This window comes from Nicotiana tabacum, chromosome 7 (assembly GCF_000715075.1).
Source record: "Nicotiana tabacum cultivar K326 chromosome 7, ASM71507v2, whole genome shotgun sequence".
Taxonomy (NCBI): domain Eukaryota; kingdom Viridiplantae; phylum Streptophyta; class Magnoliopsida; order Solanales; family Solanaceae; genus Nicotiana; species Nicotiana tabacum.
In genome coordinates, this window is record NC_134086.1 from 141,207,749 (window position 1) to 141,230,677 (window position 22,929).

The 22,929-nt window shown below is 35.7% G+C and overlaps 3 protein-coding genes across 13 annotated transcripts; all 3 read left to right on the forward strand.

Moving 5' to 3' along the window:
* The first annotated feature begins 5,627 nt into the window (after positions 1–5,627).
* LOC107814036 (uncharacterized) lies at positions 5,628–11,055 on the forward strand. The gene is made up of 7 exons (XM_016639361.2): positions 5,628–6,317; positions 6,528–6,610; positions 6,846–6,854; positions 7,076–7,164; positions 7,392–7,516; positions 7,911–7,987; positions 10,106–11,055. Exons 1-7 carry the CDS (start codon positions 6,097–6,099, stop codon positions 10,828–10,830), a joined length of 1,329 nt encoding a protein of 442 aa, XP_016494847.1. The 5' UTR covers positions 5,628–6,096; the 3' UTR covers positions 10,831–11,055.
* A 1,080-nt stretch (positions 11,056–12,135) lies between these two features.
* On the forward strand, positions 12,136–18,355 carry LOC107814035 (protein FAR1-RELATED SEQUENCE 3). 11 transcript variants are annotated; one of them, XR_012693574.1, is made up of 6 exons: positions 12,136–12,424; positions 12,859–15,145; positions 15,306–15,389; positions 15,589–15,731; positions 16,820–16,934; positions 17,998–18,355. XR_012693574.1 is itself a non-coding variant. In XM_075217750.1 (6 exons), exons 2-5 carry the CDS (start codon positions 12,920–12,922, stop codon positions 16,928–16,930), a joined length of 2,571 nt encoding a protein of 856 aa, XP_075073851.1. In that variant the 5' UTR covers positions 12,136–12,424; positions 12,859–12,919; the 3' UTR covers positions 16,931–16,934; positions 17,271–18,355. The 11 variants fall into 11 exon arrangements, 8 of the variants coding, with proteins under 8 accessions (XP_075073851.1, XP_075073852.1, XP_075073849.1 ...); XR_012693575.1 differs by lacking the exon at positions 17,998–18,355 and adding an exon at positions 17,271–17,917; XR_012693576.1 differs by lacking the exon at positions 17,998–18,355 and adding an exon at positions 17,271–17,330 and having other exon boundaries at positions 16,820–16,930.
* Positions 18,356–19,877: 1,522 nt separating this feature from the next.
* On the forward strand, positions 19,878–22,672 carry LOC107814034 (uncharacterized). The gene is made up of 2 exons (XM_016639359.2): positions 19,878–20,034; positions 20,762–22,672. Exon 2 carries the CDS (start codon positions 20,791–20,793, stop codon positions 22,606–22,608), a length of 1,818 nt encoding a protein of 605 aa, XP_016494845.1. The 5' UTR covers positions 19,878–20,034; positions 20,762–20,790; the 3' UTR covers positions 22,609–22,672.
* Positions 22,673–22,929: the final 257 nt, after the last annotated feature.

Here is a 22,929-nt window from a genome sequence, read left to right on the forward strand (position 1 = left end):
CTAATGTGGTTGCAGATGCGTTGAGTCGCAATTCCCTTGCAAGTTTAATTCTAAGTCCTTTGCCTTTGCTTCTTGAATTAAGAGCCATGAATGTTTGCCTTTCATTTAATTCTAATGGTTCTATAATTGCTAATTTGCAAGTCAAGCCAGTTTTACTTGAGCAAGTCCAAGAAACACAGAAGTTAGATGAGAAGCTTGTGAAACGGGTTGAAGAAGTCCAAAATGGAAGAGAATCAGATTTTTCATTAAGGAAAGATGGTACCTTATTTTATAAAAATAAGTTGTGTGTTCCTAATGATGATGAATTGAGAAAACAGATCTTGATTGAAGCACATAGTTCACCTTATGCAATGCATCATGGAGGTACTAAAATGTATCGAACCAGTAAGGAGCACTATTGGTGGAGTGGTATGAAGAAAGACATTACAGAGTTCATTTCTAAATGCTTGGTATGTCAACAAATAAAGGGTGAACATCAAGTCCCAGCTGGTCTCCTGCAACCTTTGTCAATACCTGAATGGAAATGGGAAAGGATAACGATGGACTTTGTTTCTGGACTTCCACGCACTCAAAGAAATCATGATGCAATTTGGGTCATTGTAGATAGACTAACTAAGAGTTCTCATTTCTTGGCAATCAGAATGGACTACTCACTTGAACGTTTAGCAGAATTGTACATTAATGAGATTGTGAAGTTGCATGGAATCCCTGTTTCTATTGTATCTGATAGAGATCCGAGGTTTACATCCAGATTTTGGTCTAGCTTGCAAGAAGCTTTGGGTTCCAGGTTGAATTTTAGTATCGTTTTCCATCCACAAACGGACGACCAGTTTGAAAGGGTAATACAAATCTTGGAGGATATGCTTCGAGCCTGCATTATTGAGTTTAAGGGTAGTTGGGACAAACACTTAGCCCTAATAGAATTTGCTTACAATAATAGCTACCAATAAAGTATAGGCATGCCTCCTTGTGAAGCTTTATATGGGAGAAAATGTAGAACGCCTCTTTGTTGGAATGAGATTGGTGAAAGAAAATTTGTGGGTCCTGAGATTGTGCAACAAACTGAAGATAAGGTAAAAATCATCAAGGATCGTTTGAAAATTTCTTCAGATAGACAAAAGTCCTATGTTGATCTTAAAAGGCGTGAAATTGAGCATCAGGTGGGCGATAAGGTATTTTTAAAGGTTTCTCCATGGAAGAAGATTATGAGATTTGGCCAAAAGGTAAACTTATCCCTCGATTCATTGGACCTTATGAAATACTTGAGAGAATTGGTCCGGTTGCATATAAGCTAGCTTTGCCACCTGAATTAGGTAAGATCCACAACGTCTTTCATGTTTCTATGCTTCGAAAATACCGCTCAGATCCATCTCATGTTCGTCCTATTGAGTCTATTGAGGTTAATCCTGATTTGACATATGAAGAAGAACCAATCCAAATATTAGCACGTGAGATAAAAGAGCTTAGAAATAAGAGAATCCCATTAGTGAAGGTTCTTTAGAGAAATCATTCAGGCGAAGAAGCTACCTGGGAGCGAGAAGAGGATATGCAAGTTCAATATCCACATTTGTTTCGGGACTAGTACAAGGTAAATTTCGAGACGCAATTTTTTTAGACAAACTTGTAACACCCCAAATTTTTTATAATATTTGCATTCTTGATTGAGCATTTTTATAACGAGGAAATATTTTACTTTGCACTTCCTAAATGTGAAATGGTCAATATATGAAAATTTCTTACTTTAGGTTGTGTTAATATTGGCAATGAAGTTCCATGATGTTACTATATGTAACACTTAATATTATTTAGACTAGTTGTTATTAAATATAATATATAATTAAGTTTTTAGATTTCCAACCTTTTGTATTTATCTAAGAATATTTAGTAGTTGGGTAACCATTTTATTTCATATCTATCCATAAACTCCTTATTTTTTTCTACTCTTCAAGACAAAGAAGAATAGCTATCCATCTCTCTCTTTCTATCTATCTATCTCTCTCCTCCATAGAAACTAGAAGCTGAAGTTTCATGAAAAAAAAATCCATGGATTTCTACTAAATCAACAAGCAAATTTCGTTTTGGGGAAGATCAAGTTGCTCCTCTTGATAAGTTTCTAAACTCGTTTTTATACTAGACACCTACTAGTATTTTCTATATATCTTTTTGTACAGAGCTCCGATTTAAGTGATCCAGGACTTTCAGAAAAGGTATTTCATAAATCTATAACTCGTATGAAGGAAACCAAATCTATTTTTGTTGGTATTTACCTGAAAAAGGATCAGAAAGTACAGGGCAGGTGCTGTCCAGATTTCCAGTTTTAGAAATACTCCATGTACTGCTGTTAGTAATTTTAGCATAATTTTTTGTTCAAAATGGATATGGAGGTGATTCAAGATGTTATGAAACCGTAAGACATAGATCTACAACTTTTGTGAGGACTATAAAGTCTAGTTTGTCCGTATAGATCTTCAAAACTGAATCACAACTCGGAATAGTGATACTGTCCAGAATTTCAGTTTCAAACGTTTTTGGGTAATTTTCATCAATATCATGTTTAGTTTGACTTGCTAAATCACTGAACTTATTTAGATATTTGATTATGTATTAAAGGCATATAAACCCTTGAAAAAAAAATCAAAGGGGAAGTGTTTGAGGAAGTGGACAGATTTGGTTTGTTTACGGCGTAGACGATTCGAACGTCCCCAAGTTGTGATTGAACTGTTTCGTGGTAAAACACCAAGGTTTGTGTATAAACTTGTACTCTTTTTGATTGCTGGAATATGTTGAAATAACTTGATATTTTATTTTTCTTGGCTTCAATTTATATTGTTATATTCGTATTATATCAAGTATTGTAAGATATTTGCTAAATCGCCCATTCGTACGGATTGTTTGATCATTTTGCATTCTTGTTGGGACTTTGTCCTTCTTGTGGCAGTGAGTTTGTCATTCATCTTGGCATGCCTCTTGATTCGGATCTTTTGCCATCTTGACTTTGGATTTGTAGTTCGTCTTGAATTATGGAACCTGTCCGTGTTAAGTACGAACTAGGAAGCCATTTTTAATATGGTTCTTGATTCTCTTGTCTATTGGGTTTTGACCCTACCTGATTTGGGGCTTCGGTCCATCTTGATATATGATTATGCTTAGTGTGATGGCATGACGTACATATTGGGCGAAAAATGGATATTTGGTATGCTCTCTTAAATTGATAGTATACACTTTCTAGACTCTTGAACATTGTTATTGATATTTGGAAACACTTCAAAGTTTGATATTGATATATTTGATATATTTGTTCACTTGTTTTAAATTATGTTAAATTGAGCTAACTATGACTAAAAAGGGGAAATGGAGAATTTAATGACTCCAAGCCTAAAGTTTATGCACCACTAAGCTTTATGCTTAGCGATAGTTGTTTTCTATCGTAGAAAATGTTCGGGAAGAAATCTGAAGATGGCCAGGGTGAAGTAGACTTTTTGGGAGAATTTATGGAGATCCCATTTGCATATGCACCTTGGTTTGCATAGTTTTGGGACGTGTACATGATATACATTATATATAGATATATATATATATATATATATATATATATATATATATATATATATATATATATATATATATATATATATATATATATGTCACACTTATGTTATTTGGAGGCTTGTTGGATTTTAAAAACCAAAATCTTGTAACTTGTATTTGTAACCTATTTTATTGTATTAGGGTGTTTTAATAACTTAAGTCTTGTAATATGCTAAATTTATACTTTGTCTTGTAAATATGTAGAAAAGGAGAAAACTAGTTTCTTTTTACCCGATAGTTTGAAATTTATGTACAATACAAACTTACAGTGATTTTGAATGATTGTATAAATCTGTTAGGAAGTTGCTTTAATCTGTTGATTAATCAAGAAGGGTTATATCACCATATGTTAATATTTTGACATTGTATTTCATTTAAAATAAAATTATGGTGTATTTTCAAAAAAAAAATATATTGCACTTTGAACCTTTTCGCATGGGCCTACTTCCGCTACTAAAATTATTCTGAATATTTTTATTAATATCTCTTTTAATATTTTGTAAGTAGGAAATTAGATTTGTTTCCTAAGTAGTACCCTCCCAAAGGGGTTGCTACACTTTTAATGAGTAATGAATCTTGAAAGAATTTCGATATTATAATTTGATATATTTTTTAAAATACTCATTTTATTTAATATGATTTCTATTCGAAAGAGAATTTATATAAAAACATAATTCACAATTTAAATATGATTTTCTAGCATCATTTATTTTTAAGTTTCAACAAATTAATAAAGTGACACATAATTCACCATACAATACCATGATAACTAATTATTTGTAAATAGTTATAGCTAATACTGAGCTATTAAACTAATAAGTATTGTATCTTGTAAACGTGAAAAAATAATATTTAGAAAAATAATTATAAAAGAATTTATGGACTATTATATAATAAAGACATAAAAAAGTTAATAAATAAATACTTTTTAAATGAAAGATTTAATTAAAATTTACTATCATAGCAGTCTTAGTGGATAATGTGCAATAATTTCTATTTTAATTATGACATAAAATACTCTCAACTTAATAATTTATGATTAAGAAAAAAGTAATTTTGAATAATCAATGAATTATTAAGAAAATTTGAGGATTTACAAAGTTAGTTACACACAATTGCATAAAGTTCTATTAAGCGGGCCCAGTACGCTGGGTGTTATGCGTGTTTGGGGCGTAAGCCCCGACAGTCGAGGCGTAAATCTCACAGAACTAAGCCCCACACATAAGTCTAGGGGCGTTTTACGAGTACTCTGTCCCGGGGCGAGCCCCAAGGAAGTTCCAATTCTGCCTTTTAAAACAGAGTTTTGAACTTAAGGGATCACTTAGATTAAATTCTCCAAAAATATTTTCCTTCCTCTCATCTCCTACCTTCTTTTATGGCTTTTCCCCTTAGAATAACGGTAAAGTTATTTTCGCGTGATTTACAAGTTACGGGTTTAAGCCGTATAAATAGTCACCGGTATTTGCATTAGAGTAGGTTGTTTATATCACACCCCTTGATGTGTGACTCTTTCCCTTGTTGTGCGACCCTTCTTTAAATCCTGCGTAAATACGGAATGTTTTGCGTACCGAATGTTTTTTTTATTTTCTTCATTTAATTTTGTTTACAAATTTATGTAATTTATTTTGCATGGATACAGCTATGAAATTGAACACTTGGAAGCCCTTTTCACACTGCCAAACTGAAACCAGACAAACGCTCGTTCGTCGCTACTCCAACTTGAAAGACTCTAGGTTTTTATTACTCCACAGTGGTTTTCCCCGTAATTAATTACAAAAACCAATGTCATTTTATTGACCTTCCACCATTAAACCACCCTACACAGTTCACACCACGCGTCCCTCCCCCTTCTCTATATGTAGAAGAACAAGACACAATTCTTCACTGACAAGTTTAAACTCAAAGTAAAAAAAAGAAGAAAATTTTGTGTGTTTTTTTTAAATACTGAATTTGTTTTGAAAAGATTCCCATGGAGAAAGTGAAGAAAGGCCAATTGGTATAACATCATGGCTCTGAACTGAAGTCTGAACTTACATTTGGCCAAGTGTTAAAAAGATTAATTAACTCAAGTTTAATATTAACCCAAGTTAACTTAACTTAACTTACCTCACTCTTTACCCCCCACCACCCACCCAAACTCATAAAGGGTGGGTGGTGTTGGTCAGCTTATAACTCCATTCTAACCCAAATGCAATTCTTGTATTCCTCACTCTGTCTCTCTGTCTCTTCTTAATTTGGTAAACCACTTTGGTTTACCAGAAAAGCAGCAAAGCAAAGAAGAGTGAAAACAAGAAAAGAAAGAGGAGACTCTTTTTTTCTTGATTTTACACACCAACCCACTCTCTATTTTCACCTTCCAGTCCTCAACCCAACCTCCTAAATCCAGCAAAATTCAATACCCAGAACACCCACATTGCCATTTTTATCAATTGACAAAACCCCAAAAAGGAAAAAATCAGAAATTCAAATCATAAAGATTGAATTTTTATTTTCTGGGCAAAAAAAGTTATGAAGAAATCTCCATCTTTTTCTTTTTCTTGCTCCTCTTCTTCTTCCTCATCTTCATGCATTGAACAAATCCATGAGGAAACAGAGAAACAAAGGCTGAAACCAAAGCCGAAATCAAAACCCAGAGCCAAACGTGCTACTAGAGCCAAGAAAATTGTAAATGCTGATTCTCCTAATTCTTCTACTGCTAGAAGAAGCTCAATTTACAGAGGTGTAACCAGGTATGTTTAAAATTTTGGTTAAACCCCACTAAATTCTCAGTGCTAATTCACACAGTAACAGACACACAATCAAGGTGTTTGTGAGAAATCATAAATTCAATTGGATTTTGTACTGGGTTTTGGTTTTTGGTTGCATGCATGAAAAAATGGGTGATAAAAAGATGTTCATTTTCTTTTGTTAATTAAATTTTTGATTTTTGTTTTTTGCAGACATAGATGGACAGGAAGATATGAAGCTCACCTATGGGACAAGAGTACTTGGAATAGCATTCAGAATAAGAGAGGACGACAAAGTGAATGCTCTTCTTTTACTCATTTTTTTAATCTTTCTTTCCTTTTATTTATTTGGATTCAAAAAGAAAAAATCATTGAAATCAATGAGATCTGCAGTAAATATTATATTACAGCAATTTTTACTTTTAATCTCATTTTGTTAATTTAATTAATTATCTGACTGTGTTCTTTGTTGGTTCTTGTGATGATCCCTCTGTCACTTGCAACGTTAACAAAACGCCTCTTGCTGCTTAGTTTATTTGGGTAAGCACTAAACCTCTTGCAAATTTTTTGACTTTAGATAAATCAAGAATTATTAGTGTGGAGAAATGTACAAGTGTTTTCAGCACTATGTACAACACCTTTTATGCATACGTTGTTCTAAAAGTAATTTCAGTTGTTTGACTATTCTTTTAATTAATCAACAAAAAGACAAATTAATTGCAAAATTTTAAATGTCATTTTTAATTTACTATTAAATGCAGGAGCTTATGATAGTGAGGAAGCTGCTGCCCGAACTTATGATCTTGCGGCCCTTAAGTACTGGGGACCCACTACTACACTTAATTTACCGGTAATTAAATTCTCATATTTTCTCAATAAATTCCATTTTTTCCATTTTTGATATATTTTTAAAAACTATTTTGCATGTAAAACAAAAAAGTTAGGAGGTGTTATTTTTTAGCCTCTTTTGTTTTTCTTGGAGGAGAAAACGGTAGCACAATGACAAAAATAGTCATCTATAGACAAATAAGGCTACGGTACAATATTTGATTCGTGATGTACAACAAAATAATGCAGATCGAAACGTATAACAAAGAGCTTGAAGAAATGCAGAGGCTATCAAAGGAAGAGTACTTGGCTTCATTACGGCGACTGAGCAGTGGATTTTCTAGGGGTGTTTCCAAATATCGTGGCGTCGCAAGGTATTTATATATTAAAAATATAAATTAAATTATTTCAATAATTAAACCAATTTAATTAGAAAAAGTAAAAAAAGACAAAGCAACATGCAATTTTAATTTTTACTTATATTAAGCGTACATTTGTAGAAGTCAACAAATTTTGTGGATTTTCATGCTTTTCGCGCACAACTGGTTAAGTGGGACCCACTGGGACCTAGTTTTCAGTAGGACCCATTTGGATCCACTGTCTATATGTGGGCTGTGGGCTGTGAGTGTGTGACCGTGTGAGTCATGCTTAAGTGATTATGGATTCGAAAAATTGACCATTCTACGAGCTGCATTTTGCAAAAATAACCCCTTAATTTTGGATAGAACGCAAATTTGACCCGCTATTATTGGATTTTGATTTTGACAGGCACCACCATAATGGTCGATGGGAAGCAAGAATTGGACGAGTCTTTGGAAATAAGTACCTCTATTTGGGAACTTACAGTATGTCTCTAACTTATCTTTCTTTCATTTTGCACCTTAAAAAGTGGTTAATGTGATTTTCAAGTACCAATTTCTTTGTTGGTTCGAGGTTTTTTTAGATTCTTCATTCTCAGGCTCGAATCAAATTCATATCTTAACCTTCTCGCCATACCCTTTGTTGTGTCCGATTCTTTTTTCGGTGAAGGAGATTCAGTACTTTGGAAAGATTTATCACTTTTGCATGTATAGCCTAAATCTAATAGATTCAATAGGATTAAAGCTGACATGGCACATGATAATTGGTGTTTTATATTATTTACTGCGATCAAAGTTAAAAGGCTGAGGTGGTCCAATATTAAATATTTGATGCAGATCTTTGTGGACCGTACAAAAAGTTAGGCTTTCTGTTCAACCTTATAAAAACTGAAAATATTCCTCTTTTTTCTTTAGTGGGTTTAAGCCTTACCCATTTTGTTCTCTGGTTTAGGTTTGACTAAACTAGAAGAATAAACAAAAAATTAGTACTACTAATTTCTATATTTACGCAATCAATAGCTACACATCCTCTTTAGACCATATGATCCTAGTTACTCACGAATAGGCAAAGCTTAACCTGGGATTAGGCCGGTTCCGACCATTGAGTGGGTCCCACATAATGCATTATAAAATTTTCTAGCAAGAAATTTTAAGTGGGTTGTTAAATTAAACATCACTTCCTATTTTAAGTAAATGGAATATGGCCTTTAATCATGTATGGCCCACCTTAAAAAAAATTGCTCCATTTGGCAAGTCAATTGAGCCAATTTTGATTTTTATGAAATTACATGAATCATGTAGATGCTATGTACTTAGTTAAGTGGGAGATATTAATTACTTCAGTAGTAAGTGATTTGAATAGTTATTAAGATAACTGTTTATTATTAATCTCAGTGTATAGATCTTGGCTCGTGATATTGTCAGACCCTTGATTCATGCTAATGGGATGAATAATTTATGTTTAATCTCAGTAGACAATTATGCCTTTGGATTGATGCATACTGTCTCATCATCCTTATGTCCAACTATACACTCCAAAAAACTAACCCTGATCAGTGGTGAGAAGGCTGCAAAGACCACACCCTCCTTTATCATTTGTGACATTGCTCTTTCACTTTAAGTTATGCATAAGGTACAATCTCTAAAAGAAAAAAACCAACTTACCATTTTATTTCTTTTCTCCACCCATTCCCCCAAACCCCACCTCCAAAAAAGGTAGTAGAAAAACATTTTTTTTTCTTCCTTTGGTATAATCATTCGGTCTGCGATGACCCAACTAATTTGAATTCGCGTCGCATAGGGGCCATTTAAAGGGGAAGCGCTTCTTATTTTTCCAACCACAAGGGTCGTCGTTTGGTACAAGGTTCGGATATCCCAAGATATCCCATGGGATTAGCTATCCACATTCTACATGGGATAACTAATCCCACCATTTTTTAGTGTAAAAGTTGTCCCGACTCTCGGGATTAGCTAATACCCCAAATCAAACATGGGATAAAGTTGATCCCAAATTCTATCCCGGGATTATTATTCTTATCCCATGTACCAAATGACCCCTTAGTGATGAAGAAAAACATGTCATGTACATCTATGGGTTGAACAAGTAGTACTGTATCACTCAAAAGGAGTTGAAGCTAGACTCTTGTGTTGTTTTCGGAACAAGTAGTAATATAATCTCATGTTACTTGCAACTGAGGCATAATTCGTTGCTTTTAAGGAACGAGTAAGCCCAATCTAGAGCGTTTATATCGTCACATACACTTTAGTCTTGTAAAGATTCATCAATTTCCTTGTTACTAATGTTTGCACTTGCTGATGGCATCGGTGATCAGACAATGCAAAATACAGCATTGTGTAACTGTCAATTGATGGCATTGGCTATCAGACAATGCAAAATACAGCATTGTGTATCTGCTAATTGCTTTGAATGGATGATGTCTTTGTTTAGATTTTATTTGAAGGGTTCGGTTGCATTCTATGATCTTATAAACTAGTTCAAACTAGGTCTCATATAGTTGAGTGCAGTAACATTATCCGGAATGAATTTAGTGGACAAACAGATTCTTGAAATCACTGGTTATTTACCTCTTGTCCTTGTTGAAGGCACTCAAGAGGAAGCAGCTGCAGCATATGATTTGGCAGCAATTGAGTTCAGAGGGCCTAATGCAGTCACCAACTTCGACATCAGCACATATGCAGACAAGTTGAAGAAATTCCGCGAACCAGAGCTGGTACCAAAGGAGGAAAAAACAGAATCCTCTGCTGAAGTGCAATCAAATGAGGTATCTGAACAACAACAGCCAGTTCAACAAGAAGAAGAAAACCAACAGAAGTTTCAACAAGAAGAGCAAGAAGAATTAGCAGTGGAACCAATAGTAGTACCAAAGTTAGAGTTTACACCTTCACTTGATTCTGATGAAGTGACTCAACCAAAAGTTCTGAAGTTGGAGTTTGCTCCTTCAGTTGAGTCTGCTGATAAAATAAAGGCAAAGGATCACGAGGAGGAAGATGACAACCCGTGGAACATGTACTTGGATGATACATTTGATTCCTTCCCAGTTTCCGACTTCTCACTTGACAAACCATCCGACTTGATGGATTTTTTCAACAATACTGGCTTTGACAACAACATTGACTTCAATTTCTATGAGCAATCAAGTGAGAATGAGTTCAACCTGGATGTATTCTCCGACAGCATGATCATCGACTTGATTGAAGCTAAGGAGGAAGAACTGATGAATCCATCGAATTCGCCTACTTCATCATCATCTGTGTCAAGAACCACATCCATTTCTAGCGACACGAAAGATGTTGGAGGCTTGGACTAGAGGTTCAGTTTTGTGTCGAAATGAAACTATAAGTTTGATAGGAAACCTTCCTCCTAGCTAGTTTTAGATGCCCTTTTCCTTTCCTAGATATAGGGACACAAGCAGAAGGCCTTGTGACTGTGTTTTAATTAGTTTCTTCTCCAAAAACGAACTACTGCAGTTTAGCTATAATGTTGCTTAACAAGTTTTTGAAGGGTGAATCTATGTTCCCTTTTTTTGGTTTCATTTGCCTGTTGATATTCCCCAACCCCTATTGTACCTATGCAATTTTACCCTTTATCTTGTTTTCATGGCTCGAAATCGTGACTTCCTGATCACATGACAACAACTTTATTGGTTACGCTAGAGCTCCCCTTCAATAAGCATGTAAAATGAGTTGAGCAAGGTAAGAACTCGCATCAAATTAGAGCTAGAAGGAAATTTTATTGCAATCTTCTAATTTTACAAATGTTCTTAGTTAATATGACACCCTATACAGCATATGTAAATGTTTGTAGGATCAATGAGAAAAATGTTGTAAAATATGATATACTAGCAAACAAATTTTCGGAATTAGGTGAGTCAAAGGTCAGGAGCTCAATCAAAACTATCTACACTTTCCTCTTAGCATGCGTGCAATCTGGTGAAATTGTTAGACAAAGAGGACTCCATCTTTCACGCGGAAAACGACCCACAGAAGTTGTCTCACTTGGAATAGAGCTCAGGACCAGGATGACCGAAGATCAAAACCTAAATGTGCCGGGGGTTAATCATCGAAGCCTGACAATAACAATTAAGGAATTTGAGCGCTGAAACTCAAAAAATAAAACAATAAGGCGATTATCAATTAAAATCTGACGGAAAAGGTAATAAAGCAGTACAAAAAAAGAGACTAAATATGATTTTAAAAACTGAATAAATGGCGCAGTCAAAAAGAAACATAAAATAAAAGGTAAAACGAGATTATTAAATAGTACTAAGAGCAAATGGAAAAGATATTTAATGTAACAATAAAGTGTTTGGAGTAAGGGATTTAATAGTACAATTCATAAATTTTAAGTAATTTTACAAATATATTGTATTCTAAAATAGCTATACATTTTCTTTTCAAAATGAATGACATCGCATGTAGATGTTGGCAAAATGATGACATGTTATTTTTCGATGCCGAAAACTTAACTTTTTGATAGTTTTAATTTTTTTGGACGACTAACAAAATTAGTTAAATAATTTTATTATTATAAAAAATAAAATTGTAACTTTAATGTTACCGAGAGTAAAGTTAAGCAATTAAATTAAAAAATTTATGTACAAGACTTGAGGACTGAGGTCTTCAAAGCTTTACCGGAGTTGCATTACATTTGACAAAATTAAACTGAAAACTACCAAAAAGAGAAAAAGGAATTAGGACAGTGGAAAAGAGAGCAGAGAAATTTCTTCATTTCAACAAACCCAGCACACCCGCGCGCGCGACCAGAGAGAGAGAGAGAGAGAACTAGTAATATCAGTAACATTATAGCCTAGCCAAGAATCTTTGAACTGTTGAAGCACTACCATCAAATTTTGCTGAAAGTTACATACAATTAGGCCCGAATTTCAGGTTTATATATTTTGGGTAAGATTTAGCCCTTAATTTGTATTCACTTCTGGTTCTTTAACCTAATTGCATAGTTTTTACTCCCGTTGGCATCATCACCCCATATGTCCTGGTTTTGTTTATTACAATTTTGGTAACGATTATTGTTCTTGAGGTACGATACTGTTATGAACTGGGTGCTATTGCCTTTAGAGATTTAAAATCCTTTGTAGGAGATGTTAGAATATATATATATATATATATAATATTATTTGTTCTTGTCTTTGTCCTGAACTTTATTGATATTTATTCCCATTTGAAGTTTAGAGGAAGGTGTATTCTCATGTGTGCAAAATTGGAGTGTTTGGGTTATTCTTTTTTGTTTTTAAATGTATAAAATATTGAGTCACTGGTTACCTTGTTCCATTTCATATGATGTTAAGGCCATCTATTGTTCATTTTCTTTTTACAAGAGATGACAAGAGGACGTTTTGATCACGACGAAATAGATTGATCTGTCAGTCCCCCAGTAAGATGAATATTGAAGTGATTGATGTAGAAGGGCAGAAGAGGCAAAAAACTGGGGAAATAGCTGCTGAACTAATTCACAATTCCAAACAGGGTTTGCCGGAGAATTTTACCGAAAGAGATGCTATCGTTGAAGTTGATGATGGGGAAGAGAAGCCATATGTGGGAATGGAGTTTCAAACAGAAGAAGCAGCAAAGAACTTTTTTGATGCATATGCTAGGCGTGTGGGCTTTACTATACATGTTGGACAGTACAGCCGAGATAAGCCTGACGGCCCTATCATTAGTTGGGACTACTCTTGTTCAAGAGAAGTTGTTAGAAGGAAGAATATAGAGAGTTGCAACGCTATGCTTCGCATAGAGAGGAAAAATTCAGATAGTTGGGTTGTGACTAAATTTGTTGAGGATCACAATCATTCAATAGTGAATCCCAGCAAAGTGCATTACCTTCAACCTCGTAAACATTTTTCTGGTGCTTCTAAGACTGTTGGAGAGACACCGGGGGCTCCAACTGTTATTATGGTTCCGGTGGACGGGAATCATGTATCTGTCAGTTCCAATGAAGGTGTTAAGGATGCTTCTCCTGTGGAGTCAAATCGTGTGACCAAGAACTTTAGCCCTGTCATACCAATAATGTTTATCCAGCCTTGCAGCCGAAAGAGAACACTTGGAAGAGATGCCCATAATCTTCTTGATTATTTCAAAAAAATGCAAGCGGAAAATCCTGGTTTCTACTATGCTATTCAACTTGATGATGAAAATCGCATGACAAATGCCTTTTGGGCTGATGCAAGATCGAGGATAGCTTATAGTCACTTTGGTGATGCTGTTATTTTTGATACAATGTATAGACCAAATCAATTCCAGGTTCCATTTGCTCCATTCACAGGCGTAAATCATCATGGACAAATTGTTTTGTTTGGCTGTGCATTACTCTTAGATGAGTCTGAGTCTTCCTTTACTTGGCTTTTCCGAACCTGGCTATCTGCAATGAATAATCGCCCTCCAGTTTCTATTACAACCGACCAGGATAGAGCTATTAAGGCAGCAGTCAACCAAGTATTACCATGTACTCGTCATTGCATCTGTAAGTGGCATATCTTACGAGAAGGGCAGGAAAGATTGGCTCACATATATTTGGCTCATCCTTCTTTTTATGGGGAGCTGTATAGCTGCATTAACTATTCTGAGACTATTGAGGATTTCGAATTATCTTGGGCCTCTATACTTGATAGGTATGATCTCAGGAAAAATGAGTGGCTTCAAGCTGTATATAATGCTCGCAACCAGTGGGCTCCAGTATATTTTCGAGATACTTTCTTTGCTGCACTTTCCTCGAACCAGAGTGTAACCTCCTTTTTTGATGGATATGTGAATCAACAGACAACTCTACCAATGTTCTTTAAGCAGTATGAAAGAGCTTTAGAAAGTTCACTTGAAAGGGAAATTCAATCAGATTTTGATACAAATTGCACCACACCAATGCTAAAGACCCCATCTCCAATGGAACAACAAGCATCTAACCTCTACACCAAAAAAGTTTTTGCAAAGTTTCAAGAGGAACTAGTTGAAACTTTTGCCTACACTGCCAATAAGATTGATGGTGATGAGAGACTAAGCAAATTTAGGGTCGCAAAATATGAACAGGATGACAAAGCATACATTGTAATGTTGAATCTTGCCGAGATGAAAGCGAGTTGCAGCTGCCATATGTTTGAGTATTCGGGCATCTTGTGTAGGCACATCTTAACCGTCTTCACAGTGACTAATGTTCTTACAGTTCCGTCCCATTATATAGTTAGGAGGTGGACAAGGAATGCAAAAGTTGGACAAGGATCAGAAGAAGACATTGTTAAAACTGGAATTAATTCTCTCTCTTCACGTTTCAACCACTTATGTCTGGAAGCTTTAAGATATGCGGAAGAAGGGGCAGTTTCAGTGGAGACCTATGATGCAGCGATTAGTGCTTTAAGAGACGGGTTGAGTAAGATTTCTATTGTTGCGAAAAATATTGTAAGACCCCCTAGCTCACAGGGAAGTGGAAGTACTCAGGATGAGAGCATAAAAAGAACTCTGGCTACTTCTAATACCGCACCATCTTTATGGCCTTGGCAAGATACTTTGCCTCATCATTTTAACCTTAATGATGTTGATTTACCTGCTGGTGACTTAAATCAGCCCACTATGACACCTGTGGCTATAAATCGTGATGGTGGCCTTGTTGATAATGTGGTATGAGAAGAAAGAAATACCTCTTTTGTAACTTGTATATACATTTCTCAAATTTTTATCTGTCTTTGACTATTTTGTACAAGAAAAGAATGAACTACTCAACTGCCACGGAGATGAATTATTGCCTTTTCTCTCCTTCAAGTATTTTGTTTTCGTGTAGGTTGTTTATACTTGTTTCAAGTCTATGACATGGGTGATTGAAAACACAACTCCAGCAATTAAAGTGGCTGTCATCAATTTGAAGGTGTGTACCCTGTTTTAGAAAAGATTTTACTCTGAGTCATACTCTGGCTGAATACGGATAACAGATATACAGTTGATTTGATTTTTCTTCCTCCCTTGAGAAATAAATTTGATCCTATTAATGTCTAAAATCAGTGGAAATAACAATTTCCTTTATGAAATTCTATTTGGACATATTTGATACGACTTTCAGTTGCAAGATTATGGCAAGAGCCCAGCAGGGGAAACAGAAGTTCAGTTTAGAGTTACAAGAGTCACCCTGGAGCCAATGCTGAAATCCATGGGTTACATAAGTCAACAGCTTTCACTGCCGGCAAATAGAGTAGCTGTTATCAATTTAAAGGTTTGCATCATGAATTTCAAGATTTTATTCCTATCTCAGAATCTCATTGAAAGAGCTGGGAGCTGTTGAACTGTCACATATTCTTAATTATATTACTTCAAGTTTGTCAGAATTGGAGCAAAGTAAACTCATTCAGTATGCACATTCTGATTAGTTACATTGTGAAGCATTCTAAAGACTATCTTAATATTAATATTGGATATTCAAATGAGCTACATTCTGATAAGTTACATTGGGAGGCATTCTAAAGACTATCTTAATATTAATATTGGATATTCAAATGAGCTTTATTAAGCTTTAACGTGCTTTTCATCTAGTGAATGAGCTTTATTAGATATCACTATGGCGACAGTTCTGAAAAGTTTCTTTAGTAGATGGATGATGTAATTTTTCTATCAAAGAGAAAGAGAGTTTCTTTCTTTTGATGTGGGCGCGACTTATGTCCGTGGCCCTATGCCCGACTATGCCGAGGTGTGATACCAAGAGAGCCATCGCAACCACTGATCTACCCATTGGCCTAGAAGAATGCGCTCCTCTATCTCTCGTTCACCATCGAACACCAGCTCGTTTGGAAAGAGCCCTATCTCCTTAGGCTTTAATTCCCTTCGAAAAAGAGAATCGATCATCTAATGTTTTAACGATTTTACCACCCGGCACCTGCCTACTCGACATACAAGTGAATATGCCTAAATTATGTGAAACAAATAGTGGCCTCTGTCCCTTCCCTCTTCCTCCCTTTCATCTTCTGGATGCAGTATCCCTCTGGTGTATAATTATCTCTTAATTGTTCGGGTGGAAATGCACCGATAGTTTGGCCATGTATGCTAATGAAATGCTCTGCTGGGCTTTGCTATTTAGTAGTCCTCCATATGACTCTCCAAAGTAACATTCATGACAACTGAAAAACTAATTATGAAGAGATTATAGATCCTTGTGAAATATTAGTTAGAGAAGGTGTTCCTCTTGATTATCTACCAATCTTGAATCGCATTTCTCCTTGTAGATTGAGAGGATTAATGTCAGTTGAATGCAGTGATGTATTGTCCTTTAATATATGAACTGATAGTTTTTATCATTTCCCATCACAGCTTCAAGATACTAAGACACCTTCCGGAGAAACTGAAGTGAAATTTCAAGTTTCAACGGATACTCTAGGGTCAATGCTGAGATCGATGGCTTACATTCGTGAACAACTTTGAGTAGGTGAATACTACTTCTCTTGTTATTCTTGTCGATATATAAGAACTAGAAGCATCAATTGATTTATTTGAGATTCTGAAAGAGAAATTGAATAAATTGCAAGTGTCACCTGGATAGTATTTTATATTTTGTGTTGATATATAATTTGCATACATCAACCTTTAATGATTCAATACCTCTGGTTTAAATTCCTAACAAATTGAATAAATTGCAAGTGTCACCTGGATAGTATTTTATATTTTGTGTTGATATATAATTTGCATACATCAACCTTTAATGATTCAATACCTCTGGTTTAAATTCCTAAGCTTACTCAGTTCCTGATGTTTCTCTATGGAGGTGTTCTCTGCAGCAGAATTGGTAAAGGTACATGGATTCATGTGAGTCAAACAAGAATAAGTAATGCACCTTCGATCTGAATCGCTCTGATGAAGCAGTAGCATTCTTTAGAACGATATGCACAAGGTCTTTTTGAAGTTAATAATTGGTATAATAATTTGATGAAAAGAACCTGGCATTAAAGCTGTATACAAGAGGAGAGAAATTTATACAACATGACTCTTTGCAAAGAGCATTCAATCATCAATATGGACTGGAAACTTGTACGTGCTCCAAAAGTGTCAAGAAAACAAAGAGTTCATAAAAAGGGCAGACCGGCGCACTAAGCTCCCGCTACGCGCGGGGTCCGGAGAAGGGCCGGACCACGGTCTGTTGTACACAGTCTTGCCCTGCATTTCTGCAAGAGGCTTTTCCACAGCTCGAACCCGTGACCTCTTGGTCACATGGCAGCAACGTTACCAGTTACACCAAGAAAAAAAAAAGTTCATACATTATCCTAAAACATAAGAGTTCACGCTGATCCAAACGCGGTTTCTTTATCCTTTGATAGAATCAGGTCTATGGTAAGTCAGAGAAGAAAACCATTCAAAAGACCAAATTGGAGATATTTGAAGATTGCTCGGCTTCTTTTCCTACATCTATGTTGTTAGTTGCTCATCATCATATAAGTAGTTGTTGTTGATGATGATGGATGACAATAACGAGTTTTTTGCCATATATTATGTAGGAACTCCTTGTAAATTGCTTCTGGAGGCAGAGACAGCACATATTCACAGCTGTAGTTATCTCTAGTAACCACTCTGTTTGGTCTATATTCTGTTAGCACTTAGTCTAAGTATAACTATGTAGTTGACCCAACTTACTTTGTAGCTGTATGCTGGAAAATTAGTTGTGCATGTGTATGGAGGACCCTACAAAGAATGTAGTCATTTTAGCTTTAGGTTAGTAGTAGTTGTTTCATTGATGACACCTATCAATATTTCTTTTTTTGGTGTAGGTATAGGTGTAATCTGTTATTTGTATTCGGGTGTAATCTGCCTGTGCTAATATTACTCCCATGTATGAGGGATCTCTTGTTTTCTTCATTTTTCTTTTTCTTTTTCTTTTCTTTTCGTGTTTTTTCTTCCTTTTTTTTTTTTATCTTTAATGTTTTGTCGAAGAGAAGAGGCCGAAATACGTAAATAAGCAGGTTTGAGTCTGGTAAATGAAAGTTTTGGCACCAATTTTATGCAATTTATTATTCTGTTGTCATTATATTTAATATGGTAGTGTCCATGGTTGAAAGATTGAGTTGATTTGTCTCGAATTCCCTCTTTTATGTGTATGTACCTTTAGTCCCTCTATTTTGAGTTGCAGAACGTAAAATCCCCAACTAGTTATCATGACCATTTATTGAATTTCAATTGCTGGCCTTTTGTTCTGAGGTTTAGTGAAATTTTTAGTTATCTGTAGGAATTTTTCACGTTTTTGATTAGATATGCAAGGAATGTATAATATACAATTTGTTAATTTGAAACTATACGATAGTATTAGATGATTCTACGTAGATGTGGCAGAAATCTTTGCCTAACTGTTACTCTGAACCTATTTCTTCACTCGGTTTTTGGTTACTGATTAGAAGAATATTCCAGTTAAAGTTACTTGACAAGTATAAAATTTATTAACCAAGATAGTAGCATTATTGAAGTCTGGCATTGAAATTTTAGAATCTAAATGATGTCGTTATTTGTCACGGCGTATGGTTTACGTTATGTTAATTTCAAAATAATTAATCTGGAAGCCTCCACCAGCCCGTGGAGGCTCCATTTTGGCAATGAACTTGTTTCATTTGAAAAGCAAACAAAGAATAATCTCTTTTTTATTTCTTCACATCACAAACATATTGCAATATTTCGCCTCCCAACCCCCGGAAAAAAGGCAACTATGAACTGCGTTTAACCCGTGGGTTTTTCGAAAAAATTGAAGTGATGAGGTACTCTAGCCAGGCCCAGCCCAGTACAATCTCAATTGGGTTGGCCCAGGACCCATGTGCAGTTGATAACGGGTAAAATTCACAAATAGCCACTTTTAGTATATTTGTTATTGAAAAATAGCCATTTTCATGGAGTTTCAAATTTCACAGGTAAAATTCCATGACAAAATCTTGGAGTTTCACACGTGGAATTTAAAACTCCAAGAAAATGGCTATTTTGCTCTTATAGCGCTGAAAAAGTGGCCAATGGGTGCAATTTCTACGTCAAATAGCACAATTTGGCCTTTTATGAGGCCTTGTTTGCAGGAGTTGAACCTTTAAAAATTTTAGACCCGCAGTCTAAATATGAGATTAAACTTAAGTTTAAAATTAGGTGATCATTTTCGAACTTCATACTATTAAAATAATTTTAATAAAGTGGCTAATTCTTAAATACAAATCTACACCACTTGCTACTATTTGGGTAAAATGGTTTTATCCTTTAAGGGACGCTATTTGTGTAACTCAGCCGTTTCAGTGCTTCACGCTCTTTTGAACCGTTATCGGCCCGTCTAAGTTTATTAGCCAACGGCTAGTTTTCTTGCTCTCATCAACGGCTACTATATTTAGCACTTTTATCATTTCCCTTTCATTTTCTCTCACATCACTCACTCTGTCCTTTCTTTTCCGTCAAAATTCCTCGTTGACACTTCGGCTCAGAAGGGCAGTTTCTCCAATTTCCATCCGAAATTTCAGTTCCTTCTTCTGCCAACTTCACCGCTGAAACCACCTCTATACGCTGCATTCAGAATTGTAAGTCCCTTTTTTTTTATTTTTTTTTAATACTTTTTCTGCAAAACTAGTTTCAACATTATCCTAAATCCCTTTTTGAGTGATTTATAATGGTTAGAATAGGAATTGTTTTATTGAGTTCGATTTGGTCATAATTGTTTGATTTTGCATTTTTCTCAGCTATTGATTTGATTGTTGCTCCACATTTTGGATGGCGTGCTAATTTACCTTTTGCGTATTGGTAAACAATTTTCTTAATATTCTGTCATAAGAGAAAACAGTAGAACTGTATTGCTTCTGCCTTTTAGTATGAGTTTTCAGCAGTACAGACGAATTCAAAGCTCTTTTAATTGCCTAAATAAAGGGTTTCATTTTCTAATTATCTCAAATTTAATCATTTGAAATCGATTGATTTATAGTGCCCCTTAAATTAATCTGCCTAATTGTGCACCCAAAGGCTAGTTTATTGAAGCTTGACAGTTAATATCTGGAGGTATTTATTGAGTTTGACATCTCCCAATATTTTTTGTGTCAAAGGTGGATTATCTGGTTTCATTTTTCTATTTTGGGCATCCCGTACTTCATGTAATTTTTCTGTTGTTCATTTTAGTGTTTTGGTCATTAACATCCTAATCTCTCATTAAGATGTATTTGGTATTTTCACTTTAACTTGATTTTACTGAGCAGCAGCACCTATATGCATGGTCACTTGATTTTTCTGATTACTGATTACAATTTTATCCAATAGGGTCAAATTGCCTCGGTTAAACAGCCGTAATGTCCTCTGTTCAGAGAAGGCAGCAACCTGTAGATGTTTCCAAGGAAAATGGAGGTGCCAGAGTACAGCAACAACAAGATGTTATGCAGTCAAGAGGTGGTAAGATGTCCTCGCGGCTCGACACGCCTACAGTTACAGGTGCTGCTAGGATTGTCCCATCTAGATATAGGCAAACTCCTCAGTCCTTACTCCGTGCTAGTTCAACGAGTAATCCTGGATTTGCATCTGTTAGTGCTGCTGCTAAACTGTTACAGGAGGCTATTGCTACTCCGCTAAATCCTTGTGCAGTGTCCAATGGTGATGGAGCAATTGTGCATAAAAAGCTCTCCAAAGTTTCAACAAGCAATGATGCAGATGGTTGTGCTTCTGCTGCTGCTACTGAGAGTAATTCATGCCCGAATTCTCCGGTCTGCACTCAAAGAAAGCAGCAACAAATTAAATTTCCTAAGGAACATGGCAGCACTAGAGTACAACAGCAGCAACTTGCAGATGTGTTGCAATCAAAAAGTAGCAAGACCTCCTCAAGACTTGACACACCGACAGTGACTGGTGCTGCTAGGATTGTCCCATCTAGATATAGGACTCCTCAGTCTTTACACCGTCACGGTCCAACCAATAATCCTGGAGGAACATTGGTCAGTGCCGCTGATAAACTATTGCGGGAGGCTACTGCTACACCTGTGAATCCTTGTACTTTGTCTCAGGATGATGGAGCATTAATCTCCAGAAAGCTTTCAAAAGTTTCTACTAGCCATGATGTAGATTCTGGTGCTACTGCTACTACTAAGGGAAGTTCATGCCCAAGTTCTCCAGTTTGCACCCAGATTACTAAGGGAAGTTCAGGTCCGAGTTCTCCAGTTTGCACCCAGAGCAATAAGACGCGGACATTATCAGCGGTGAGGTCTTCTATGCCTGAGATTGATAGATGTCTTACTGAGAGAAATAGAGACAATAACAACAAAACATTTGATGATTGCAGTTCTTATAAATCTGCATCTTCTACTTGCGCTCGTTCATTGCATCTGCCAGCAGCCAACAATGAAAATTCCTCCTCTTGGCTATCTCTCAAACCAACTGACATGTTTGCTTCCATCCCTTCTAGATCATCTTTCAAAATGGGGAGCCTTTGCTTGCCTCCTCATCCAAGTTCCAATAAATTGGGAGCAGATGCAAGGAAAGTAAGGAAGGGTTTCAGTGATCAGGAAGATGTTCATTCCTTCAAGTTGCTCTATAATCGTTACCTTCAATGGCGATTTGTGAATGCCAAAGCAGAGACCTCCATGAATTCCCAAAGACAGGATAGTGAGAGAAGGCTTTATTCCTTTGCACACCAGTTAACTGATTTACGTGATGCTGTTCACCAGAAACGCGCTGAACTTGAGTATTTGCAAAGGATCAAAACCTTATCCACTATTCTTGAAGCACAATCACCATGTCTTGAGGAATGGGCTAACCTGGAAGAGGATTACTCAACTTCTCTGTCAGGTACAACTAGTGCCTTGCGCAATTGCTCTCTAAGACTTCCTATCAGCGCGGAAGTTCAGGTTAATACAAGAGAGTTAGGGGATGCTCTTAATTCATCTACAAAGGTGATGGAAATGATCGGTTTGCAGATTCAGAACTTTATGCAAAAGGCAGAAGAAACAGAAAGTTTAATATCTGAACTAGCTAGAGTGAGTGGTGTAGAGAGAGCTCTTGTTGAGGAATGTGGGGATTTATTGTTGAAGACATATATCTCACAGGTGACAGAATGGAGTTTAAGGGGACAGATGATTCAAATGCATAGAGACAACCTTTATCAAGTTCAGAAAGAATGAAGATTCAAATAATTTTTACTGTTCTTATTAATGATAATAATATCTTTTGAAGCATTTCTTGTCAGCTTGTTACCAATCACTAATCACATAATTCTTGTGTTGTATTGTTTTTAGGGATTTCATTTAGGTCATTATGGATGAAAGCCCAGATTCTTGAGAGAACTACATAAATAAGTCACAAGTAGACATGACTTACCAATAATTAGTCATTAAGGCATTATTACAAAAAATAGTCAGAAAAAGTTACCAATGATATACAACATTCAAAAACCTAAGCAAAAAATGGTTTCTTTTTCTATTATATGTATGGTTAAAATTTAT

Excerpts from the sequence above, each read along its gene's own strand:
- LOC107814036 (XM_016639361.2), top strand. The coding sequence starts at position 6,097 with ATGAAGAAATCTCCATCTTTTTCTTTTTCTTGCTCCTCTTCTTCTTCC. Across the intron at positions 7,165-7,391 it reads CTACTACACTTAATTTACCG|ATCGAAACGTATAACAAAGA; the intron begins GTAATTAAATTC and ends AAAATAATGCAG. Across the intron at positions 7,517-7,910 it reads AAATATCGTGGCGTCGCAAG|GCACCACCATAATGGTCGAT; the intron begins GTATTTATATAT and ends TGATTTTGACAG.
- LOC107814035 (XM_075217750.1), top strand. The coding sequence starts at position 12,920 with ATGAATATTGAAGTGATTGATGTAGAAGGGCAGAAGAGGCAAAAAACT. Across the intron at positions 15,390-15,581 it reads TGGCTGTCATCAATTTGAAG|TTGCAAGATTATGGCAAGAG; the intron begins GTGTGTACCCTG and ends TACGACTTTCAG. Across the intron at positions 15,732-16,819 it reads TAGCTGTTATCAATTTAAAG|CTTCAAGATACTAAGACACC; the intron begins GTTTGCATCATG and ends TTCCCATCACAG.
- LOC107814034 (XM_016639359.2), top strand. The coding sequence starts at position 20,791 with ATGTCCTCTGTTCAGAGAAGGCAGCAACCTGTAGATGTTTCCAAGGAA.